The 25,774-nt window shown below is 45.9% G+C and overlaps 1 protein-coding gene across 1 annotated transcript in view; it reads left to right on the forward strand.

Moving 5' to 3' along the window:
* The window catches only part of ptprt (protein tyrosine phosphatase receptor type T), a 268,021-nt gene that overhangs the window by 83,990 nt on the left and 158,257 nt on the right, over window positions 1-25,774 (forward strand). Inside the window, exons 3-5 of the mRNA XM_066663982.1 lie at window positions 19,982-20,253; window positions 24,306-24,387; window positions 24,779-24,894. Coding sequence (XP_066520079.1) covers window positions 19,982-20,253; window positions 24,306-24,387; window positions 24,779-24,894 — 470 coding nt within the window. The remainder of the gene's footprint in view (window positions 1-19,981; window positions 20,254-24,305; window positions 24,388-24,778; window positions 24,895-25,774) is intronic.

A 25,774-nucleotide genomic window follows, 5' to 3' on the forward strand; every position in this document is an offset into this window, starting at 1 on the left:
GGTTCAGTATGGATATGATTCACTTCACCATAGATACAGTTTGGTTCAGTATATATATGAATTACTTCACCGTAGATACAGTTGGGTTCAGTATGGATATGATTCACTTCACTATAGATACAGTTGGGTTCAGTATGGATATGATTCACTTCACAATAAATACAGTTGGGTTCAGTGTGGATATGATTCACTTCAGCATAGATAAATTTGGATTCAGTATGGATATGATTCACTTCACCATAGATTTAGTTGGGTCCAGTATGGATATGATTCACTTCACAATAGATACAGCTGGGTTCAGAACAGGGTCTGTTCTAGTTTTTTTATATGTTCTTTGTTAATGTGGACAGGTGTCTATTTGTGTGTGTGTGTGAGAGAGAGAGTATCACATTCTCTGTCTCCACAGTGTTTATTTCTCCCTGTTATTACATTAGCATACAGACTACTACACAGTGGATTATGTGCAATCAGCGTAAGAAGTGACCAAAGCAGCCATTAGCTGATTATAGTCCGACTTTAAATATTCAGACTTTAAGGCAGCTGTGATTATAACAGTACACTCTGTACATTCTCAATGATCCACAAGTTTAATATTAAATACACTCCCTACTGCAGCTGTAGTTGATCAGACGAGGCGAGATATTTTATTTCTGAAGCTTGCTTTAGGTTTACACTGGAGCTGCACAGCTAATGTAGCTTGTATTTTTCTTGTATATCTATTTATAAAATGCATGTTTTCTGTGCGCTGCCTGAGTCAGAAAACAACGGATAAAACAAGTCGTTCTTATTCTGCTTCGATTCAATTCAAAACAGACAAAACGAGCGCAGAGAAATAAGAGCACTGAGTAAAAACGGAGAAAACAAGAACGGAGAAGAAAGAGAACAGTGTGTAAACGGCTAAAAACCAGAGCTTCTGCTCCTCGCTCCTCACTGCTGTGCGCTCGGGGTCGGGGTGAACAGCGAGTGGCTCATTATCATTTAAAGGAACAGGTGCTGAAAGCGGGCGTTCTGAACAGGGCTGTTTACACAGGGGGAGAACACTGCTGTGGGGCTCATGGGCTTTGAACCAAAGCAGGAAACAGACGTTTCATTAAGAAACAGAACTGTGTTCCACTGTGGGGGAGGAGCTGGAATAGGCACACTTTAATTCATAGTTGAAAAAAAATATGGACAACTTTGGCACAGGCCACATTTTCACTGCAGATCAGGGGTTTGTTCTCTGTCACAGAAAATCAACAAGGGTTAAGGTTAGGGTTAAATTTGAGCAGTGTACACAAACTTTAGTGTAAAATTGTATGCACTCACACCAGTGACCTACACACACAGCTGCACACTCCTCTACATCATCCCTTCATCCCAGGGGTGGTTAGAGAGGGAAGATGATGGGGGGATTCGGTCGGCGAAGGTGTGCTGGTCACGTTTCCCACGATTCCCTGCTCTGATAACGACAAACAGCAACCACTATCTCCTCAGCTTAGAGAAAAACAGCATCCGGCCCCAAAGAGAGGGATAAATAGACCCCCCACCCACCTCCAAACACACTCACACACCTCGGCCCCACAGAGATTGGCCGGAGTTTGATGGATGACGAGCCTGCGGGCGCGGCGACATTTCAGTTGCTTTGGGATATTTTTACACCCAGTGGGCTTTTTAATGACAGATGGTTTCTGGCACAGGGAAAGAAATAAAAATAAATATATACAGCAATAAATACCCCCCGCCCACCCTTTTTCCTTCTCTCTTCTGTCCCCTAAAAGGGTCAAGAGTCCTCAAAAATATCTAAATAGCCAAGGTGTCATTTATTTATTAATATATTTATTCATTTATTTATTAAAACCTATAAATAGAAAGTAGGGATGTGCCGAAATGAGAATTCTAGCTCCATTGTGGTATCAGCAGTGACAACAATGTCCCCAGGGCTTAAAACGGATTAGCCACTACAATAGATACTAGAACCATCACCTAGCAACACCTTAGCAACCAAAAGGGATGCTGAATCTGTCACCTAGCAACATCCTAGCAACCACAACGGATGCTATACCTATCATCTAGCAACACTCTAACAACCACAGCAGACGCTATAGCTGTCACCTAGCAACCACAATGTTTACAATAGCTATAACAGTTCAGGGCGGCGGTGGGTCCGGAGCCTACCCGGAATCACGGGGCACAGTAGATCTATACTTCAGTAAATGTACAAAAGTATTTACCTTCAAATGTACTTAAGTATCGAAAGTAAAAGTAGCATGATGTATTACGGCTCTAACGTTCTATTATCATTTTTGTAACAAGACTCATGTTTAACACACTGTAGGTGAAAAGACTCGAGTGTCACTCTTGGTTCCACAGTCTTTGTGCTGTGATTGGTCTGTAGTCGGATGAACGTGGTTCAGAAGTCCAGAAATATTAACTATTGAACATTAAGACTAAATTTTAACAAAGGTGAAGTTTGACATTCAGCCCTAGTGGTTTGGCAGTGTAATTGCAGAGCGGCGTAGACACCAACACACAAGTGTAAACTTCCACAATGGCACAGGCCACTCACAACATTTTATACTCATTTAGGAACTAGGTAAGATTTTGGGGGTTTCTCTGCTCCTGGGGCTCCCCATAGTTCAATTAACATTTACAGCGCTGTACTGAAATTAGTAGGGAGTGGAAGGAAAGGGGTGGTTTCCTACCCTCCTTCAAATATTACATAGTGTAGTTTCTGCAGTGCTGAGCCTAGAGTAGGCACTGACAGATGCGCTATTCTCCCTATTACAGGTTGGTGAAGCATCACAATGATGTGTAAGCTGTAATTCAAGGTACAAATATTACAGAGCGTTCCTTTAATCTCTCTGTGTTGTATACACAGCTGCAGAGCATAGTTTGAGTCATTTCTGTAATTCTGAAAGACCAGTTTTTAAACAGGCTGCGGTTCTGTTTTCCTGACTTCTTTTCTGACCCTCATTTTTGTTTTTGGACGTGTTTATCTCTCTGTGCTGATTTCTGGGTTGTGGAATGTTTCTTCTGGTTCTGACCTCACTTCACATGTTGTGTTTAATAAACCTCCAGCTGACTGTCGCCCTCTGGGGGTGATCTGTGACGTCTACAGCTCCGTACACGTGTTTATGAATGAATAGTAGTCACTGACGACTCAAACACAGCCCAATACTAAATGCTACAGTCATTGTGTTGATTCATAACGGCTAAGAACTGAAAGTGATTACAGTCTCAAATTCACTCAACACTTGATAAAAACAAAGTCTGCCTTCGGTGTTATTGGTTTTAGGCGGAGAAATATTTTCACTTGTTTTAGAGCGGGGACTGTGTTTGTTCGTCTCCTAGCAACAGAGTCACTGTGTGTCGCGTGGAGAGCTGTGCGGATTTGTTCACGTTACTGTTTTATTCACAGACACCAAAAAGTAACGGCAGATTTTCGTAATGTAGTGGAGGAATGTCAGTGGGTGACTGTCTGTGAGGAGTGTGGTGTGTTCTCCCTGTGTCTGCGTGGGTTTCCTCCGGGTGACTCTCTGTGAGGAGTGTGGTGTGTTCTCCCTGTGTCTGCGTGGGTTTCCTCAGGGTGACTGTCTGTGAGGAGTGTGGTGTGTTCTCCCTGTGTCTGCGTGGGTTTCCTCCGGGTGACTGTCTGTGAGGAGTGTGGTGTGTTCTCTCTGTGTCTGCGTGGGTTTTCTCCGGGTGACTGTCTGTGAGGAGTGTGGTGTGTTCTCCCTGTGTCTGCGTGGGTTTCCTCAGGGTGACTGTCTGTGAGGAGTGTGGTGTGTTCTCCCTGTGTCTGCATGGGTTTCTTCCGGGTGACTGTCTGTGAGGAGTGTGGTGTGTTCTCTCTGTGTCTGCATGGGTTTCCTCAGGGTGACTGTCTGTGAGGAGTGTGGTGTGTTCTCCCTGTGTCTGCGTGGGTTTCCTCCGGGTGACTGTCTGTGAGGAGTGTGGTGTGTTCTCTCTGTGTCTGCATGGGTTTTCTCCGGGTGACTGTCTGTGAGGAGTGTGGTGTGTTCTCTCTGTGTCTGCGTGGGTTTCCTCCGGGTGACTGTCTGTGAGGAGTGTGGTTCTCCCTGTGTCCCTGTGAGTGAATATGTGAGTGTGTGTGTGTGTGTGGAGGGGGGGCAGTTAGTGCTGGACAGTGGACTCTATCCATTAGTGTCCAGTGTCCAGCTCCTGGGCTCCTCCATGAGACGCCGAGTTTCTGGAGGATGTGTTTGAAGTGCAGATGAGACACTGTTTACTGAAGAATAGAGGGATTTAGAAGGTATCATTAAGGTCTCTCTCTTTCTCTCTCTCTGTCTCTCTCTCACCCCCCCTCTCTATTTCTCTCTCTCTGTCTCTCTCTCATTCCCCCCTCCCTCCCTCTCTCTCTCTCTCTCTCTCTCTCTCTCTATTTCTCTCTTTCTCTCATTCTCTCTCCGTCTCCCTCTCTCTCTTGTTCTATTTCCTTTTTTCTTTCATTACCACATTCATCCTTGTATCTTTCTTTCTCCTCACCTCTACCTCTCTATCTCTTGCTCTTCCTGTTTTTATTCTCCTGTGTCCTGTCTTCACTACTTTGTCTCTCTCTCTCTCTCTCTCTCTCTCTCTCTCTCTCTCTGTCTTCCTCTTTTCAATCCATCGTCTTTTCTTTCATCTTTATTACTTTCTTCTCTATTCAGTCCCTCTCTCTGTTCACATTAATAATAATAAACAGTAATAAAGCTCGGCCCGTTCTCCTTCGGAAGCGTCCCAGAGTTGATTGGGATCCGGAGCGTGGCGCTCCGCGGATAAATGCCACCCTTTGTTGTGGTGGGAGCGGAGCGGGGGGCTTCAGAGAGCCCCTTTGTGTCAGGACGCTCCTCGTTTGTGAATGATAAGAGTTCTGTGGCTGTGTTGAGAAATGTCAGAGAGACACAGAGTGGACACACACACACACTCTCCCTGAAAAACACAACACCCAGAATAAACACACACACCACTGCTGTCGCTGTCCTGCAGGGGACGCTATGGACACGTTTACTCTTCACGGGTGACTGGGCGAGTGAGTGTTTGCCCGGCAGTTCTCGCCCTGACAACAGCAAACAGACGGAGCACTTTCCTGTTTTTATTCCCTTGTGGTTTTCTGTTTTCAAATCAGAAATAACTTGCCATTTATCAGCTGTTTACTTTATCAATTAGGTTTTATTTGTCGAAAAAGTGTAAAGCATTCTCTCTCTCTCTCTCTCTCTCTCTCTCTCTACTCTTTACATTCTTTTCCATTCATCTTCCTCATTTCATCACGATCACTTTCTCTCCCTCTTCCTGACTGTCTTTTATTCTATTCTTCTGTCTTTCTCTTCAACTCTTTCTATTTTTCTACTTCTCTTCTTTCTTTTCTCCCCTCTCTCTCTCCTGTCTGGAATCTGTTTCATTTTTTGTTCTTTCTTTTCCTCTATCCCTCCCTTTCTCTCTCTCCCTCCCTCTTCCATCATTCCCTGTCCCTTAAAACTTCCCTCTTTCCCTTCTTCTGTTTTTTTGCTTCCTTTGTCTTTGCCACATTTACTTCATTATTACTTCCTCTCACTTCACTCCTCTGTCCTTCTCTCTCTCCTCCATCTATCCCTCTACACCCTCTCCATCTCTCTCTTCCTCCTGTCTCCCTCCCCCTCTCTTCCCCCCCCCCCCCCTCTCTCTCTGTGATATAAGATGAATCCCATCTATTTGCAGAACCGTGTCTGTGCTGTTTGGTGGTGGATGCTCTCTTGTTTAAGGCGGTGTCCCCATGTCCACAGACTCTCAGACACTCAGACTCTCTGACACTCGGACACTCAGACTCTCAGACGCTCTGACACTTGGACTCTCAGACACTCGGATGCTCTGACACTCGGACACTCAGACTCTCAGACACTCAGACGCTCTGACACTCGGACACTCAGACTCTCAGACGCTCTGACACTCAGACGCTCTGACACTCAGACGCTCTGACACTCAGACGCTCGGACACTCGGACACTCCGAGTGTCAGAGCGTCTGAGAGTCTGAGTGTCCGAGTGTCTGAGTGTCCGAGCGTCTGAGTGTCAGAGCGTCTGAGAGTCTGAGTGTCCGAGCGTCCGAGCGTCTGAGTGTCAGAGCGTCTGAGTGTCTGAGAGTCTGAGAGTCCGAGTGTCAGAGCGTCTGAGAGTCTGACTCTCAGACTCTCAGACACTCAGACGCTCTGACACTCAGACGCTCGGACACTCAGACGCTCTGACACTCAGACGCTCGGACACTCGGACACTCAGACTCTCAGACGCTCTGACACTCAGACGCTCGGACACTCAGACACTCGGACACTCAGACTCGGACACTCGGACTCTCAGACGCTCGGACACTGAGACGCACGGACACTCAGACGCTCGGACACCCGGGCGCTCGGAGACAGAATTCCAGGGGAGTATTCAGAGAGAAATGAGAGAAATAAAGAGGGGAAAGATGAAGGGAGGTGGTGGGTGGCTCTGCTGCTAACGGCAGAAAACAGGGACGGGAGCGCTGCCTCTCTAATCTGATTTCCGATTGGCTGATTTGCAGATATGCATGAGCGCTCATGGCGGTTGCCAGATAATGACACTTCCATTATTGATTTGCCACTTTATCAGATTATCGTCCCGTCTCTGGAGGGAGGGCTTCGTGCCAATGCCCCTGTCGGACCCCATCAGTGCTGCAGAGGCTCATGGGAAAAGGTCAGCGAGGCGAGAGTTGGCGTAATTTAAAAGGTTTTAGGGAGAAATCGTGCCATCCCGTTGACGGCTGTCTGACCGCACGCCACTCAGAGCGTCTTCAGCGTGCAGACGGTGGACAGCCAGCTTCTCTCTCTTCTGTGGTCTGCAGCAAAATATTACTCCTTCTGATGCTCTCTCATCCCTCTATCATTTATCTCCCTCTCTCTTTATGAAGCGTCTGGTGCCAGGCGACAGGGGACTTGTTCTGATATTTTCAGCAGTGAATTTTACTAAACAGAAATGGCCACAATACCGCCATGTTTCTCCGTGTTGTGGATGTTTAGTTTAATACATGATTCGAACGCAGACGGTGAACATTTTTACACTGACTTCCACTGAAAGTTCTCCTGTAAATTAACTGTTTTGGAGATGTTTTGGTGGCGCAGCAGGGTGACTGAGTGTGGTGTGTTCTCCCTGTGTCTGCGAGGGTTTCCTCAGGGTGACTGTCTGTGAGGAGTGTGGTGTGTTCTCTCTGTATCTGTGAGGGTTTCCTCAGGGCGACTGTCTGTGAGGAGTGTGGTGTGTTCTCCCTGTGTCTGCGTGGGTTTCCTCCGGGTGACTGTCTGTGAGGAGTGTGGTGTGTTCTCCCTGTGTCTGCGTGGGTTTCCTCCGGGTGACTGTCTGTGAGGAGTGTGGTGTGTTCTCTCTGTATCTGCGAGGGTTTCCTCAGGGTGACTGTCTTGTGAGGAGTGTGGTGTGTTCTCTCTGTGTCTGCATGGGTTTCCTCCGGGTGACTGTCTGTGAGGAGTGTGGTGTGTTCTCTCTGTGTCTGCGTGGGTTTCCTCCGGGTGACTGTCTGTGAGGAGTGTGGTGTGTTCTCTCTGTATCTGCGAGGGTTTCCTCAGGGTGACTGTCTTGTGAGGAGTGTGGTGTGTTCTCCCTGTGTCTGCGTGGGTTTCCTCCGGGTGACTGTCTTGTGAGGAGTGTGGTGTGTTCTCTCTGTATCTGCGAGGGTTTCCTCAGGGTGACTGTCTATGAGGAGTGTGGTGTGTTCTCCCTGTGTCTGCGTGGGTTTCCTCCGGGTGACTGTCTTGTGAAGAGTGTGGTGTGTTCTCTCTGTGTCTGCGTGGGTTTCCTCCGGGTGACTGTCTGTGAGGAGTGTGGTGTGTTCTCTCTGTGTCTGCGTGGGTTTCCTCCGGGTGACTGTTTGTGAGGAGTGTGGTGTGTCCTCTCTGTGTCTGCGTGGGTTTCCTCTGGGTGACTGTCTGTGAGGAGTGTGGTGTGTTCTATCTGTGTCTGCGTGGGTTTCCTCCGGGTGACTGGAATATCACAGCAACATACAAAATACCACAGCAATGGCATTTTTATGCTGTAAAGTCATTCTTAGTCTAGAGCTGTGCTTGCATGTGTCCTGTGTCTTACTGGTTCGTCTGTTGTGCACGTCCTCAGAAATTTAATACGACACAAGCTGCAGTACACGTGTAAACGTTAGGGGGCATTGCAGGTGAACAACAGCATCACAATGCCGAAAAGTTTTGAAGAACGACAATTCCACGATTACCTGTGTCTTTCTCTGTTCTGCCCTCTAGTGGAACCCTCCAGTTTTAAGCGTAGCACACAGGCGAGTGTGTGAACAGTTACGTTCACGGCGCAGATGGTTGTCTACGCGAACGCACGGTCAATCAGCAGGAAGTATGTCTAGCCTTAGGGTTCTAGCTTTGTTCTCGGGTTCCGCTGTGGTTTCCCTGGAGGTTCTGAAGATGTGTTGAGAACACACACAGCTTTCTGTGATTCGTTGGATGGGACAAGGTTGTGATTTTCTATTTTTAATCAGAAGGAGGGCCTGTGTGTGTGTGTGTGTGTGTGTTTGTAATCAGGGCATGGGGAGAGGCAGATCATGAAGCTCCATTACACTCAGGACAGGGAACATATGGGCCCTGGCTCCTCACTCTCTCTTTCTCTTTCATCTGATGTTTGTTTTTTATGTATCTGCACATTTCTGCAGTGTGACATGACACATATGTGACTGTGTAATTACAATAACAAAGTAAAAGTAGACGAGTGAAGAACACACTGTGATTCCAGACGTTCTCCTGATCGTATGGATTTGTTAAATTTACAGCACACTTGCAGTATTTAAATGTAATGTGCAGTTATTTGTCATTGTACAAAGAAATGTGTCTTTTGCATTTAACCCGTTTGTGGCAGTGAACACTCACACACACACACACACACACACTAGTGCAATAGGGGCTTTGAACACACACCCAGAGCGAGGGGGCAGTCATCCCCGGTGCCCGAGGAGCAGTTGTGGGTTCAGTGCCTTGCTCTAGGGCCCCTCAGCCGTGGATGTTGAGGGAGGAGGACAGTGCTGTTCCTTCACGCCCACCACCCCCAGTTTTCCTGCTGCTTGTGGGAATCGACCCAATGACCTTTCAGCCCTAAGCCCTCTGCTCTAACCATTAGGCCACAGCTACTGTTTATTACCCTCTAACACTAGGCACTGGACGACCTCAAATAATACTGGACTGTCACCAGAAAGAGTTAAACCGACACATGCACACACACACACACACACACACACACACACACACACACACACACACACACACTCTGGAATAATGGGGTTGGTTTTATTTTAAAATTAGGGCTTTATTGTAAATAAACGTACTCCTCTGATAAACCTCAGTTTAAATATCCTTTTGTCAGGGAACTAAAGCCCTGCACAGTGCTGTACTTTTAATAAAACTTCAGCAGTTATCTCTGTTGGAGCGATCTGATTGGACGAGAGATTCTTCTTGAATCCTGATACAGAGAATAACAGCAGTGGGATTTAAGCTCGACATCATCACTCTGCTGTAGATCTGTGTTCTATTAATCCTTCATTAAGCTCTATCACACCAGAGGGGGCTTTAAAGGGTGTGTGTGTGTGGGGGGGGGTGGTCTACAGCAAAGACACACAGCTTTTAAAGCAACACTAAGATTTGGTATTTTTGCTCCAGGGCTCCCCCTACAGTTGCAGACTGTAATTCACATTTAGAGCACTGTCCTGAAATCAAGCAGGAGGGGGGATGTTTTCCCACCCTCCTCCAAATGTTACATAGTGCAGTTTCCACCGTGCTGAGTCTGGGTAGCAACGACAAGGCCTCTGTTCTCTTTCATTCAGTTCGGTTTAGCATCACCATGATTTTGAAGCTGTGAGTTTAAGGAACAAATACTACTTAGTGTTACTTTAAAAACAAGGACAGGATTAGGAGCTCTAGTGAGTCTCAACTCTCGGGTGTGAGGACGGACTAGAGCAGGAAAAGAAGGAGCACAGGGACGGAGACAAAGACCAAAACAGAAAGAGAACAGAAACAAAAGCGAGAATAAAATCCTGAGGGTTGTGGTGGAGGGCACAATATTTTATTTGATTATACTTTTACCTTGGTGTGAGAGACTCTGTCTTCCCTCTGCTCTCTTCCTCTCTCTGCACCTTCCTGTAACTTCATCACTCGCTCCACTTCTCTCTTCCCCACTGTTCCTTTCTTTCTCTTTACATCACTCTCATTCTCTCCTCCTCCTTTCCTTTTACTTTCGTTCTTCTGCCTTTTCACTGGTCCTCTCTCACCCCCCTCTCTTTTTTCTCATTTTCTCTCTCCTTTTTTTCTGTGTTGCTTCCTTGTATTTTGCAATAATTTTTCCTACTCTCTTCTATCCTTTAATTCTGTGTGTGTGTGGGGGGGGTGGGGGGGGTGAAGTGGGGGATGCTGGGAGTTTGGCGTGTTTAAATGTGTGAAATGGGACGCAACCCAATAGTGAAGCACAGATCTGTCCAGCTCCTGGGACTCCATGAAGAGTGTGTGTGTGTGTGTGGGTGTGTGTACAAGCGTGCATACTCACGTGAGGCTGGCCCATCTGCAGTCTATCCACAGTTGGGGGGGTCACTTCACCCTCCCCCCACTTTTCCACTTTCTCTTTTTCTTGCAGCTGCTCCAAATGGCAGCTGACTCTTCTCTCACAGGCCTCAGGCCCACATCGTGATATTCATACTCTCTAATCAATAACCACATCACTACACCACCTACAAATCATTCATTCATTCATTCATTCATTCATTCATTCACTATCTGTAACCCTTATCCAGTTCAGGGCGGCAGTGGGTCCAGAGCCTACCAGGAACACACACTGGAGGGTCGCCAGTCCTTCACAGGGTGACACACACTCACACATTCACTCACACACTCACACTTACGGACACTTTTGAGTCACCAATCCACCTACCAACGTGTGTTTTTGGAGTGTGGGAGGAAACCGGAGGACCCGGAGGAAACCCACGCAGACACAGGGAGAACACACCACACTCCTCGCAGACAGTCACCCGGAGGAAACCCACGCAGACACAGAGAGAACACACCACACACCTCACATACAGTCACCCGGAGGAAACCCACGCAGACACAGGGAGAACATACCACACTCCTCACAGACAGTCACCCGGAGGAAACCCACGCAGACACAGGGAGAACATACCACACTCCTCACAGACAGTCACCCGGAGGAAATCCACGCAGACACAGAGAGAACACACCACACACCTCACAGACAGTCACCCGGAGGAAACCCACGCAGACACAGGCAGAACACACCACACTCCTCACAGACAGTCACCCGGAGGAAACCCACGCAGACACAGAGAGAACACACCACACACCTCACATACAGTCACCTGGAGGAAACCCACGCAGACACAGGGAGAACATACCACACTCCTCACAGACAGTCACCCGGAGGAAACCCACGCAGACACAGAGAGAACACACCACACACCTCACAGACAGTCACCCGGAGGAAACCCACGCAGACACAGGCAGAACACACCACACTCCTCACAGACAGTCACCCGGAGGAAACCCACGCAGACACAGAGAGAACACACCACACACCTCACATACAGTCACCCGGAGGAAACCCACGCAGACACAGAGAGAACACACCACACACCTTACATACAGTCACCCGGAGGAAACCCACGCAGACACAGGGAGAACACACCACACTCCTCACAGACAGTCATTATTATCATTATTATTATTATTATTATTATAATTATTTATAATTTTATTATTATGAAATTAAAGCATTCGTATGAGTTATTAACTACCAGGTTTTTTGATAACGGGCATTTTATTGTTTTCCCAAGTTGTTGCTATGATATTTTAGGCAGTTGCTTAACTGCTTGCTAGATAGTTTCTATGGTAACAAAGGCAGCTGCTGTGGCATTAGCCTAAACAGTTGTTAGGCTGTTGCTAGGTACTTGTAATATCTTTCTGCTTTTTAGGGGTTTGTTGTGTGGTTGCTATGGTAATTGTTGCTAGGCAACAATGCAATTACTAAGGTTTTAATAAAGGTTGTCCAAGAGGTTGCTAATCTGTTGCTAAGTTCGGTTGTTCATTGTGGCCCAGGTGGTGTTCCTGGTGGCTGGCTGCTAGCGCACTTCACTTGATGTTTTTCAAGAAATAAGAACATACAAAAATTAATAATGATATTAATTAGTTTGAAATAAATTTTCATATGCTCCAGTTTCCTCCCACGCTCCAAAAACACACGTTGGTAGGTGGATTGGCGACTCAAAAGTGTCCGTAGGTGTGAGTGTGTGAATGAATGTGAATGTGTGTGTGTCTGTGTTGCCCTGTGAACTGGCGCCCCCTTCAGGGTGTATTCCCGCCTTGCGCCCAATGATTCCAGGTAGGCTCTGAACCCACCGTGACCCTGAACTGGATAATGGTTACAGATAAAGAATGAATGAATGAATGAATACATTTTCATATATGTTTCTCTTTTTGAGGTGTGGGAGTGTATGGTATACTTGTTTTATCACGTGGTAGGAAGGGTGTGATGTGACTGTTATTACAGGTGTAGACGTCTGTAACTGTGTACCTGCCGTCACTTAAACACCACTTTTCAGACTGAAGTGTCTCCCTCCTGTTTTCCCTCTCCTTCACACCTCCGTCTGAGCCTTTCTGAGGACTCTGCAGATTACTGCTTTTATGGTAAATAGGTATTTTCTCATCCCCTGAGGCAGAGAGAGAGAGAGAGAGAGAGAGAGAGAGAGAGAGAGAGAGAGAGAGAGAGAGAGAGAGAGAGATGGCTAGGGCTATATCAGGCCGAGCAGCAGCGAGCCTGAAGAACAGGGACCTGCCATAGCGGTGTATTAAAGTGACGGCTGGCAGAGCGTTCTCTATCCGTCACCGCGCCAGTCGCTTGATGGCAGCAGGAATGGGACGCTCAGCGCAGCAACGGCTCCCTGTGGAAACACTCATCAGGAATAATGTTCCTCTCTCCGAGGCTCCTGAGTGCTTTAGGAACAGTGTGGAAATGGCTTTGTGAAAAATAATAATACAAATTCTTTCCCTGCTTCCACTCAGACCCCTTCCTTCACTGCTCACAGAACCAGAACCTTCAGAACCTGGGGGAGGGGGGGCGAGGAACAGACGCTCCGGGTTCTAACAGAGTGAAATCATCTGAGATCTAGTGTCATATAAAAACCTTAATCTCCACATTCAGAGAGTGTGTAAAACTATTATACGATTATCATTGTTCATCAGCGACAGACACTAATACGACAGTGTTAGGATTTTCTAGAGTGCTGTATAGTGCAGGATCACACTGTGTCTATACAAAGAAAACTGGGCTCTTTCTCTTTAAGCAAAACAAACTTAAACCCCAAGCAGCTGTAAACACGACCGGTTAAGAAAAATTCACCAGGACTTTTTATTTTTTGTGATTTCCCACAGTCTCCCAGTTTTTCTACAGACTTTTTGAGGCCACATACATTTCTGTAACTTCAAAAGTTCCACCTCGTCAACTTTAAAACACTCCCCCAGACCCTCACACAACAGTGTAACTACAGACTGGAGGCTAGCGTCACACGGCAGGGGGCTCAGGGCACGGCTTTATCACGTCCTTATTTTACAGCTGTGGCACCGACCTGTGTCCCGCCTGTAAAACAGTGTGGAGGATTTGGCCTGACTCAAGGGCAAATATAAGGGGCAGCAGGGGCCAGTACGACAGCTCAGCCAAAGAGGGTAACTAGACCCTGGGCACGTCCTTGGTCCCTGCAGTTTGCAGAAAAGACGGGCTACATTTACTGCAATATTAACATTAATAACACAACGTTAATATTTATTATCATGATGCAGTATCGATATTTATGTGGTGATAACCAAATAAATAATCTGTTCTCAGGACAAACCACAGTAAATAACATGCAAAAACACAGCCTCTTAGGGCTTCTGTAAAAAATGTGCACTGGGAAAGACCTACAAGGAACCTAGAGCCCCCTGGTGGAGACGTTTTACACTGCTAAATGTGAGTGGGCGTCTTCTGAGCTGTAATGTAGTGTGATGTGAAGGTGAATCACTGCTTTGCTTTTAGAAGCACCCCACACTGCATCAGTGTTGCCTGTCCTCAGGGCAGTAAGGTAAACAGTGGTGAGGGGGTTTAGAAGTCGTCTCTCTGGTTCTCTGCCCCAGATCTCCACTGTTGGTCGATGGTCTGTGGTATTAACTCGTCAGCTCTGTGGGAGCAATACACCGAGACTCCTCAGGACCCCATTTAGCTGTCCACCCAGTGCCTGATAGCAATGCCATATTACTATCGATTTTGCTGGAAGTGATTGCCCAGGAGCTGCACTTATCTCAGAAAAGAACTCTCTTCATTCCTTCAGCCGAAAGCAATCTCTGGCCTCCGCGAGGGTCCGGGAAGAGAGACGGGTTTCTATGGAAATACAGCTCTCCACAATAAACACTCCGCACTCAGCGCTTTGATTGTAATTGATTCTTCAAAACGACAGGGTATCGGGCGGCTATTTTCGTCTCAGTCTGACGTCTCAATTTTTTCTGCTCCTACTTGTTTCTCGAGACACTTTAACGGAGCAGTAAATGGGTAAACGAGAGCGCCCCGAGACATAGACGAGACGTAATTGAAATCAGGGATATTTAGTTGGGGATGCTGAGAGGTTGCTTTTTCCTCTCTCTTTCTCCGTCTGTTTGTTTGTCTCTCCCTCTGTCTCATTCTCTCTCCTACACTGTCTCTCCCTCCTCCACCCTTTTTTCTGTTTGCCTATCTCTCTCTCTCTCTCTCTCTCCCTCTCTGTGAATTTCCTTGAGGTTGGTGATTAATTACGATATTGGATATGGATCTTGATGTAAACAGCTGTCTGCAGTAGTGTCTCCTGTGTCTCAGAGATACTTCTCTGATGATATTCTAATACTCCTGTTAGCAGAGTTGCTGTTGTTGTTGTTGTGGAGAGTGTAAATTTTTCAGAGAGTATAAACACCTCAATATCACTGTCTTAAAATCAATGAGAATTATAGCATGTCAAAATATGGAATTAATTTTAAGAGCATCACCAGCATCTGCTAAGCCCCAGGGATGTGAATGTTTTTGGGAAAAGAAGAAAGGCAGGAATTTTGTGCCTGAACCAAAAGCAGTGTCCTAATCTCATCCTGATTGTGACCCAATAGCTTCCTGATCTCTTCCTGATAGCATCCCAATCTCGCCCTGATTGTGGCTGGATAGCATGCTGATCTCACGCTGATTATGACCAGATAGTGTCCTGATCTTGCACTGATTGTGGCCCGATAGGGTCCCGATCTCGCCCTGATTATGGCCCGAAAGCGGCCTGATCTCGTCCTGATCTCATCCTGATTGTGGCCTGATACCGTCCTGATCTCACCCTGATTGTGACCTGATAGCGTCCTGATCTCGTCCTGATCTCGCCAAGATTGCATTCTGATCAAATCCTGGTCTAATCTCTATGGTATCTCGATCTCACCCGAATGTCATCATATTCTCATCTTGATCTCATCCAGATCTCGTTATGATCATGTCCAGGTCTTATCCTGATTAGCCATGATGGTGACATTGTAATCATTTCCTGATCTCATCCTCATCTCGTCTGGATCTCATCCTCATCTCCTCTGGATCTAGCCCTCATCTCCTCTGGATCTCATCCTGATTGTAACACGATTGTGTCCCGCTCTTCTTCTGTGTGTCCTGATGATGTCCTAATCTCATCCTGACCACAACCCGATTGTGTCCCTGATCTCATCCTGATCTCTTTCCGATGACATGTTGATCTTGTCCTGATCTTATCTGGATCTTGTCTTGATTTCATTCTAATGGTGTCCTGGTGGCATCCTGATCTTGTTCTGGTCTCATGATGATCTCAGTATGTTCTCTGTGTTGCTTAGTGAGTCTGGATTGTCCAGCTGTACATTTGAAGCTGTGGTAAGGATCCACTAGGAGTGTGTGTGTGAGTGTGTGTGTGTGTGTGTGTGTGTGTGTGGGGGGGGGGGGGGTACTAACTAATGTGTATTGACCCTTGGTTCAAAGGCTTCCTGCTAGTGTCCACTCGTATTATAACAATCAGTAGCTACCTGTAAACAGAGAGAGAGAGAGAGAGAGAGAGAGAGAGAGAGAGAGAGAGAGAGAGGAGTTGAATATGAAATGTAATCAGGCGGCTGACTGCCCGTGTTCAGAAGGCCGTGTCCAGACGGGATTAGTGTGTGGGATTGATTGGCCCGGTTCGGGGCCTGGGGCCGTGTGATGGATGGATGCATTGTGTGCGCTGGTGTCTTCTACAATGCGTTTGATGAATGGAGCGATAGAGCAGCGTCTTCCTCCGCCCTCACATGAATCACAGGAGCTCGTTTATCACCGCGCTCTCAGAACACGTCAGGACGAAGAATCAGGGGCTGGATGTGAGCTGATTTACCCTTTAACCCCCACAACCTCCCCCCACCCCTTCCACACACACACACTCACCTGGGACCACCTGTACTGACCACACTGACAGAGGGGTGTGTGAGTGACAGGGTGAGTGTGTGACACTGTCTACAGGTGTGTGTGTGTGTGTGTGTGTGTGTGTGTGAGTGTGTGTTTTTAATCAGTGAAGTGACCTCTTTTCTGTTGCACTGATTGTGAATGCAGTGTTTTAGAATGAAGTGGGCTGCTGTGGAGCAGCTGCACATGAGCCCAAGCTGTGTGCTGGAGGGGGATAAAGTGCTGCAGCCCGAGGGGAACACGACCACTTCGTCCCGGGAGTCAGACGTCTGCTGTTAAGGTCAAGAACCACAACAGCCCGTGCTAATGAATGTAATATTTAGGGCCGATTGGATTATGTGTAATAAATTACTGCCATTTATCACCGATCGGCAGCTCGCAGCCCGCGGTAATTACAAGCTTTAATCTTCTAATTGCTACTCATTTAAGAAATTGAAATATTGTCACCATATGTGAAGAGAAAGGTTCGATTTTCAGGGTTGTTTCCAGAGGCTCAGTCCTCTCTCTCTCTCTCTCTCTCTCTCTCTCTCTCTCTCTCTCTCTCTCTCTCCGTCTTCTGTTCTGTCGTGATACTCTATCACTCGGATAATAGCGAGGCCATAAAATGGCATATTGTCTCATAAAATTTGAATAAAATGGATGTAAAGCCGCTGGCAGAAATGGTTTTATGCCGTGTGTAGTCTTCAGGCTTCTCATAACAGACCGTTCAGCTTTATACTTCAGAGTCCATTGTGCAGATGGATGTAAAATACGTGAGAGAGAGAGAAAGAGAGAGAGAGAATGTGTCTGATTCTTAAGAGGCACTTCTCCACTGTGGAACTGTTCTGAAACCCCACGAGCCCCACAGCAGTGTTCTCCCCCTGTGTAAACAGCCCTGTTCAGAACGTCACTTTCAGCACCTGTTCCTTTAAATGACAATGAGCCGCTCGCTGTTCACCCCGACCCCGAGCACACAGCAGTGAGGAGCGAGGAGCAGAAGCTCTGGTTTTCAGACTCAGGCAGCGCACAGAAAACTGACTGGAGTCTTGTTTCACAGTGTGTGTGTTGGTGGGCTTCAGATGAACAGTTTAATGTGTACATGCACCGAACAAGGGATTTCTTCAAAGTAACAGGTTGTAACTGGAGATGAGTAATAATTGAATGAAAGTTGGGTAAAAACTGGGTTAAAAAATTGCTGTGAGAATTTAATGGCATTCAGGCACATTTTATTTATGAGGTCATGGGCTTACGCCAGAGGGGTTTGATGGACCTCCATACCTCACTAGCCCAACACATTTCATCCAGCATCAGCACCTGACTTCACATGACGCTGGTGAATTCTGAACGCTGTACTGTGTTTACACCTGTGCAGGTGAGAGACGTGGCTAGTGTTTCCAGTGGTCACTCTTCTCATATTCTGGTTCTGAGTGTGTAATATTTGAGCACAGTGTGGTCAGAGCAGCTATTGGTGCACTTTCCAGAACCTGCCAAGTATTTTAATCTGAGCGTGTGAAGATGAGGGCAGGGTGATGGAGGTTAGGGTGGCTCTGTTATATATAAATGATGGGATGTGAGTGTAAACAGGGGCGTAAACTTCACAAGAGCAATTCATGAGGGGGGCGCCAAGGTGCTGTAGGTCGTACGTTCAACCAGTAATACAAGGAATGGCTTCCAGACGGCACTATACATGGGCATAGTGGCGTGATCTCATCTAACAGATTCTTAATGGTAAACGATTCTGAAAGTAGAGCAGGACACACTTTTAGAAACGCAACCCAAATGGACTGTCAACTCTCGTGGTGGTGAAGGCAGTGGAGCAAACCATTTTGAAGCAGTTGAAGGGGGGATGCAATCTTTCAAAACCTATAAATGATATCCTGATGTCTGTAATAAGCAAACGTCTGTAATGTATATTTCTATTTAATGTTTAACGTGATATAGTTATGTTCATATTAATTACAGTGAGGGAAAACTCTCTGTTTTTCCATGGAAGTGGAGATATGTGATGCAACCCCCTTCCAATCCCCTGGGAATTTTACCCCTGGTTCCAGTGCAGATTCAACACAAAAATTTCTTCAGATTTTACAGATAATAAATGGAATAAAGCGACTGCGGCATCTTTACCTCAAATCTTCAGTGGCGCCATCAGTGAGTCTTTATCATGCTAAAAAATGTCTGTTATACTGACACCTAGTGGGACGCCTTTCAGCCTCGTCTGAGGTGGTCTGACATGACCTGATAATTTAACAAAGTTTGCTCCCAAAAAACTGACACCTGCTAATGTTCAGCACAAACCCAGCAACAATAACCTGAGAGACGTCTGTACGTCATTCTTCTGTCTTTTGTTTAAATTCACCCTAAACACGGATTTCTTAAAAACCTATTCTCAGAGGTGCTGATGTAAAGTGATAAAACACATTGTGAACATTTATGTAGTTTCCTTTAGAGCTCTGAACTGTGTAATCACGGGTGTTGGCTACACACTGGTGTTTACAGCTTTCTGATTTTTAATCAGTTTTTCTTCTGTTTTGTTATGAATCTGATGAAGACACTGTATTTTTCTAAACCTGTGACTCACACATTGACTCTTCATGAGATAGGTGTGAGACACAGATGAAAAATCCCCTCCCCGCCATCAGAGATAACGACCCGTTAGCCCCTGCCACATCAGTGAGAACAACTGAATCATTTGTAAACTGTGGTATTTTTGTTATTTAACAACAACACAGACTGCTTTGGAACAACAGAGTCATAAATATGAGCTTCAGACGACTGTTGAATGCAGCAGAGAGCAACCAAACTTTACTACGAACTGTTTCCCCCCGCTATCAGCTGAGCTCTGTGCCTCTGCGCAATTACCATCAGCTTCACTGAAGTAGTGTAGCATTGAAGCTAACAACCAAATGAGTCAAATATATTTCACTTACTCATCACAAAATTAGGCCGTTTGTCCTCAGGCAGCTGAACTGTGGGACTACGCCGTCTCTGAGCTCCGCACTCAGTGTGAAAATACAGCCATGTGCTTTTTTTATATGATTAAATGAACATTTACACACGTCAAAATCCTCCAATAAGAGCGGCCGTATTATCATGTTAATATTATATGAATAGGAATGGGTGGGTCATCAAGGGTCATGGCTTGAGTCCCAGAGAGAGACGAGCCTCTTGTTACTTATCTTTCTATAACAACCAGGTAAACACACTGATGTTTTTAATCTCTATATATTTGAAAAGTAGACCCTTTACGGTTTCTGGGGCTATGTTTATTATGTTTCTAAAACAAAAACTCGCTGAGTTGAGTAAGTTCTGATTTATCTTGCTGGAGGGAGTGCCGACTCCAGAGGGATAAACATGACAGCCCCAGTGTGGGGAACCCGCTCTGTGGAGAATAAACCGGTTCTTTCAGAGACGACAGAGAAGGTTGATTTTTCACCTGATGCCAGTTGCACCTTATAGACCCTGTTTGTTAATTGTGGTGCACTGTTAAAACTCCTCCTGTGTGTGTGTGTGTGTGTGTGTTCTCCTCAGGTTCCTTCATGATGGTGAATGCCTCTGGGCGAGCGTCAGGACAGAAAGCCCACCTGCTGCTCCCCACACTGAAAGAGAATGACACACACTGCATTGACTTCCATTACTCCCTGTCCAGTCGGGACGGACGGAGTCCCGGTTCTCTAAACGTCTACATCAAAGTGGACGGGGGTCCGCAGGGGAACCCTATCTGGAACGCCTCCGCTCCGGTCACTGAGGGGTGGGCCAAAGCCGAGTTAGCCATCAGCACCTTCTGGCCCAACTCCTACCAGGTAAGAATTACACCCCCGAGCGAGAGCAGGGGTCTATGGGGTTCTGCTCGTGCTACTACAGATCCACCCCCAGGAACAGGGCAGCCTTGCCCTTAACCTTTGTGCGCTTTTGTTTCATGAAAATACGCAAAGTAGAAATCATTAAAGAGCCATGCTCTCGTGAGCGAAGGTGTGTGAAATGGGAGGGGACTGGGGATCCTCTCTGTTTTAAACTCGTTCTTTCTTTCTTTCTTTCTTTCTTTCTTTCTTTCTGTTTGTTTCTTCTTTCTCCCTAAGTCTGTTTCTCTTTCTTTCATCTCTCTTTCATCTTTTTCTCTTTCTCTCTTCCTCCCGCTGTCTCACAAGCTTTCTCACTGTCTTTGTGTGTGTGTGTGTGTGTGTGCTCTGCTGTCCCTCTGAAGGCGATCTGTGTAATTGATTTATTTAATGAGAAGGATAAATATTTGGACGCTGTTGTGGATATAGAGCTTGGCTGTGAGTGCGGTGAGTGAATGTTTGCTCGGGCTTCGGCTCATCTGGTCTGTTTGGCCAGCAGGTAAATTAAAAAAAAAAGATGAGAATGAAAAAATAGAAACCTGTGTGTGCTCTCTCTCTCTCTCTCTCTCTCTCTCTCTCTGTCTCTCTGTCTCTCTCTTTTTCTCTCTCTCTTTCTCTCTCTCTCTCAGAGATGTGTCACGGCTGAAATGTTTTAATGCTGTTGGAGTGTTTGAAGAAGCTCTTCAGAAAAGCTTTCTCTCTCCCTCCCTCTCTCTCTCTCTCTCACTCTCTCTCTCTCTCTCTCTCTCTCTCTCTCTCTCTGTTTCTCTCTCTCTCTCTGTAGATTGTGAGGAGACCTCTGTCCTGGTCGTGATGGAGATGAAATTAATGTTAATCTCTTTGTATTTGGACTCTGTGACAGTGTTAATGTCCTCAACAAAATTACGATTAAAATATGCTTTCACAACTTTTCATTTTTCACAGTGAAACCTAAACGAGAACTAAATAAAATGAATTATTTGGAGAGGAGGACTGTGATAAAATGTGTTACACTTCATAAACCAATAAATTAAACTAACCGTTAATGTGAAAAACAGATAAATGACGTCTTATTTCTGATTTGAAAACAGAAAACCACAAGGAAATAAAAACAGGACAGTTCAAGGAACAAGGAAAGTCAGGGTGAGAGCAGCTGGGCGACGACGAGTCGACTCCCAAAGAATCGATTCTTGCAGCATCTGGGAGTAATTTTTTAATCAGCTGTTGGCCAATGATTCGGTTTTGTCTCGGTTTGTGACGCCTTTCTTCAGTGACTTAAAATATTAATGTTAAATAAATACAAAATATATTTGAAGATAAAAGTGGCCATATTTTTGATGTTGATGTGCTTTTAAATATTTCGTTTTTTTCATTGACTAAAACTATTAATAATTAAACAAATAAAATGAGACTAAAACTAAATGCTATACGCATTTTACTCCAAAAACTAAGAGCAAAATTAAAATCAGCTGCTGAACTGAGCACTGCTCCACAGTGAGAGATGTTCTGTGAAGCATGGGGGTGGTAGTGCAGAGAGTGGGCGGAGCTACATTAGTGTTAAATTAGTGTTAGGAGTTAAAAAGCAGAGTGTCTGAGGACAGCAGCTGGTGGAAGACATCTGTACAGATGTTAATACAGGTGTGTGCAGGGGTTAAGGGATTACGTAGGAGTTATGAAATTATGACCTTCGGTTATCCATTAATACTGTCTCACCAGAACAGAGCTGTGGACATAATCCCTCTCTCTCTCTCAGCTCAACAGAAAGAGAGAGAGAGAGAGAGAGAGAGAGAGAGAGAGAGAGAGAGAGAGCCCACAGACTCTGTTCTAATCCAAAGCCAGATTGTGGTCCGGGCCGAGAAAGAGGGAAAGAGGGAGAGAGCAAAAGAGAGATCACACATGTCTCAAGCACATGGTGTGGACAGCCTGGCGTCCAGAGTCTGCCAAACACACACACAGAGAGAGAGAGAGAGACAGAGAGAGAGATGCTGGTGTTGATGTTATGAGAGAGAAAATGAGAAAACACTGCTGCACGTTTACTACACACTGAACAGTAAAATCTTACACATTAAAGTCTGTGTAACTAAGCAGTATCCCCTGGAGGTGGCGCTGTTCTACTGCTCCCCTGTGTATAAATCTCTGAGTGTGTCTCCCTTCCATGTGCTGCTCTGCAGTCGGTTTGCTCTGGAAACCGCTCTGTGTTTACAAAGCCCCAGTGTCTGTAAATGGGTAAAAAAACAAAGTGTCTGGGTCCGGTGCTAGGCTTTCTCTCTCTCTGCTCACGGCAGAGAAACGCCATCTGGAGGTTTTTAGACAACGGAGAGACTCCAAACGCTGAAAAGCACCAACCGAGATGAGGATGTTGCTCTATCCCTGCTCCATAGGGGGGTAACACTGACTTATTTTTGTTGTTACAGTTACATTACTTAAGGTGGAACTGACTCTAAATTCAGGAGAGCGCTAACTACATGAAAGTAAACACAGAGCGAAAGTGCTACAAAACTAAACAGCTCAGTTTCTGTGGGAATTCAAACAGTGAATAAACACTTACAGACAATTTACACTTCAGACACCAACAAGATACAGTCGCTTCTTACTCACACACACCGCTCCACCTTAAAAGATGCAGTCTCTTCTTACTCACACACAACACTCCACCTTAAAAGATACAGTCACTTCTTTGAATGTAAACAAACCAGAGAGTAGCCTTCCCCACAATTGGACACATTCCCTTTAAGCTCCCCTTAGAGGGTTAATTAGACACCTGTCTGTCACAGTGGCACACTTAGACTTAAAAAACCTGTGTTCTGAAGTTCTCAGTGACGACCAGCAAGACCCTGATACATCATCAGAACACAAATAAAACAGGGCAGCGCTTCATTCCCAGGCGACTAGTGCTACAAAACTAAACAGCTCGAGTTACACATGAGTTTCTGTGGGAATTCAAACAGTGAATAAACACTTACAGACAATTTACATTTCAGACACCAACAAGATACAGTCGCTTCTTACTCACACACACCGCTCCACATTAAAAGATACAGTCGCCTTTTACTCACACACAACACGCCTCCTTAAAAGATAGTCTCTTCTTATTCACACACACCCCTCCACCTTAAAAGATACAGTCGCTTCTTACTCACACACACTCCTCCACCTTAAAAGATACAGTCGCTTCTTACTCATACACGCCGCTCCACCTTAAAAGATACAGTCTCTTCTTACTCACACACACCCCTCCACCTTAAAAGATACAGTCACTTCTTACTCACACACACCGCTCCACCTTAAAAGATAGTCACAGCTCTGCACCAGTCTGCAGTGATATCAGAGGAGCCGCTGGAGTTTAGTTACATTTAGAGCCTCATTCTCCTTCAGAAGAGTTCCACAATCAGAGATTACCCCCCTCTCCTCACTCTTCTGTGACATGGAGCTCAGCTCAGAGTTTCTTTCTGCAGAGTTCTGTTCACACTTACAGTTCCACCTTAAATACTGCAGTAGACTCAGGAGCTATAATGTAATTTCTTTACTATTTAAGGTGGAAGTTTAAATTTAACTCTATCTCCCAAGACCTCAGCTGCTCCTCGTGCTGTTTTCTGCTCGTTCTGAAGTAAAGGCCATAATCCTCTGAAACTACATTAAACTCAGGTAATACACTGGGGATCATAGAGTTTAAAGGAGGAAATAGTGACCCTTGTGGGTTTCTTTGGGCGCTGCGCAGCGTTTTGCCGCTAATTGAACAAGGCCTCAGTTTGGAGCATGACTCTGAAACATGTCGAGTTAAAGAGCCGTGTCCCTCACCCCTCTGTCCCAACAAGAGCTGAGACCCCGCCCACAGGGTGAACACAGGGGGAGGGGCAAGGGGGGAAATGGGATTTACATTTCGTGCTTTTTCATCTTTTACTTGTTTTTCTCCTCTCTGTAATATTTTCTAATATTTGAACATTTATTGTTTTGTTTTCAATTTAATTCACCTCTCTCTCTCTCTCTCTCTCTCTCTCTCATGCTCTCTCTCCCCCTCGTTCTCTCTCTCTCTCTAGGTCATATTTGAGGCAGTGTCTGTGCAAGGTCATCCTGGCTTTATCTCCGTGGACGAGATTCATGTCTTGGCTCACCCCTGCCGTACGTATTCACACACACACACACACACACATTCTCAGAGCGTCTGCTCACACTCACACTCCTCAGGAGCTCAGTCTGTCAGCTGTTCTGAAGAGTGTTCCATGAGGACGAATAAAGAAACACTAAACTTATGTTTGTGTGTGTGTGTGTGTGTGTGAGAGAGAGAGAGAGAGAGAGAGAGAGAGAGAGAGAGAGAGAGAGAGAGATAAATAAGGCAGATGGACAGAATAAGAAAGAACTAAAGATAATTAACCAGATGAAAGGAAAGAGGACACCCAAACACTAACACACACACACACACACATACACACACACTCCTCCTCAGTCCAGTGTGGAGTTCAGAGATGTCAGTATTATATGACTGGTGTGTGTGTGTGTGTGTGTGTTACAGGGAAGACACCACATTTTCTCCGGCTGCAGAACGTAGAGGTGAACGTGGGTCAAAACGCAACGTTCCAGTGCATCGCAGGGGGCAAGTGGTCACAGGAGGACAAACTGTGGCTTCAGGTACATACACACACTCACACACACACACACACACACACACACCCCATACAGGTCACTCTTCAGTCCTACAGTTATAGACTGTTGGCCATCTGTTGCTCCCCACAGAGCAGGTGTGATGTGGTGGTGGATCATTCTCAGCGCTGCAGTGACACTGACGTGGTGGTGGTGTGTTAGTGTGTGTTGTGCTGGTGTAGAGTGGATCAGACACAGCAGTGCTGCTGGAGTTTTTAAACCCCTCAGTGTCTGGACTGAGAACAGTCCACCGACCAAAAACATCCAGCTGACATCATCCTGTGGGCTTTTAAATGCTATGGCTGATATATATTTGTGTGTGTGTGTGTGTGTTGAAATATTGATCAGTAAATATGGTTATTAGATATTTCCCTCGAGTCGTTTAGCTCTGCCTCGGCTCCTGCACTTCTCAGTAATCGGCAAATAGATTAGAGAGCCTTGTATTCTCCACGCTCAACTGCTCATGCCTGATCTGATTTCACACACTGTGTATGAGTTAGTGTGTGTGTGTGTGTGTGTGTGAGAGAGAGAGAGAGAGAGAGAGAGAGAGAGAGATCTAATTTACATCTGAAAGCTTGGGTCGGAAACTTCAGGAGAATCACACGCAAAAGTTTTCTCTCTCAGACACTTCTCTAATCCACTTCATATGAGTTTACACTCACTGACACCATTAATTCATTCACCCATTCACCATCCATCCCTCCATTCATTCATTCAGCATCCATCCATCCATCCATCCATCCATCCATCCATTCATTCATTCAGCATCCATCCATCCATCCATCCATCCATCTCTATATTCATTCATTCATTCATTCATTCATTCATCCACCATCCATCCATCCATCCATTCATTCATTCATTCATT

Source organism: Hoplias malabaricus, chromosome 3, assembly GCF_029633855.1.
Source record: "Hoplias malabaricus isolate fHopMal1 chromosome 3, fHopMal1.hap1, whole genome shotgun sequence".
NCBI lineage: Eukaryota > Metazoa > Chordata > Actinopteri > Characiformes > Erythrinidae > Hoplias > Hoplias malabaricus.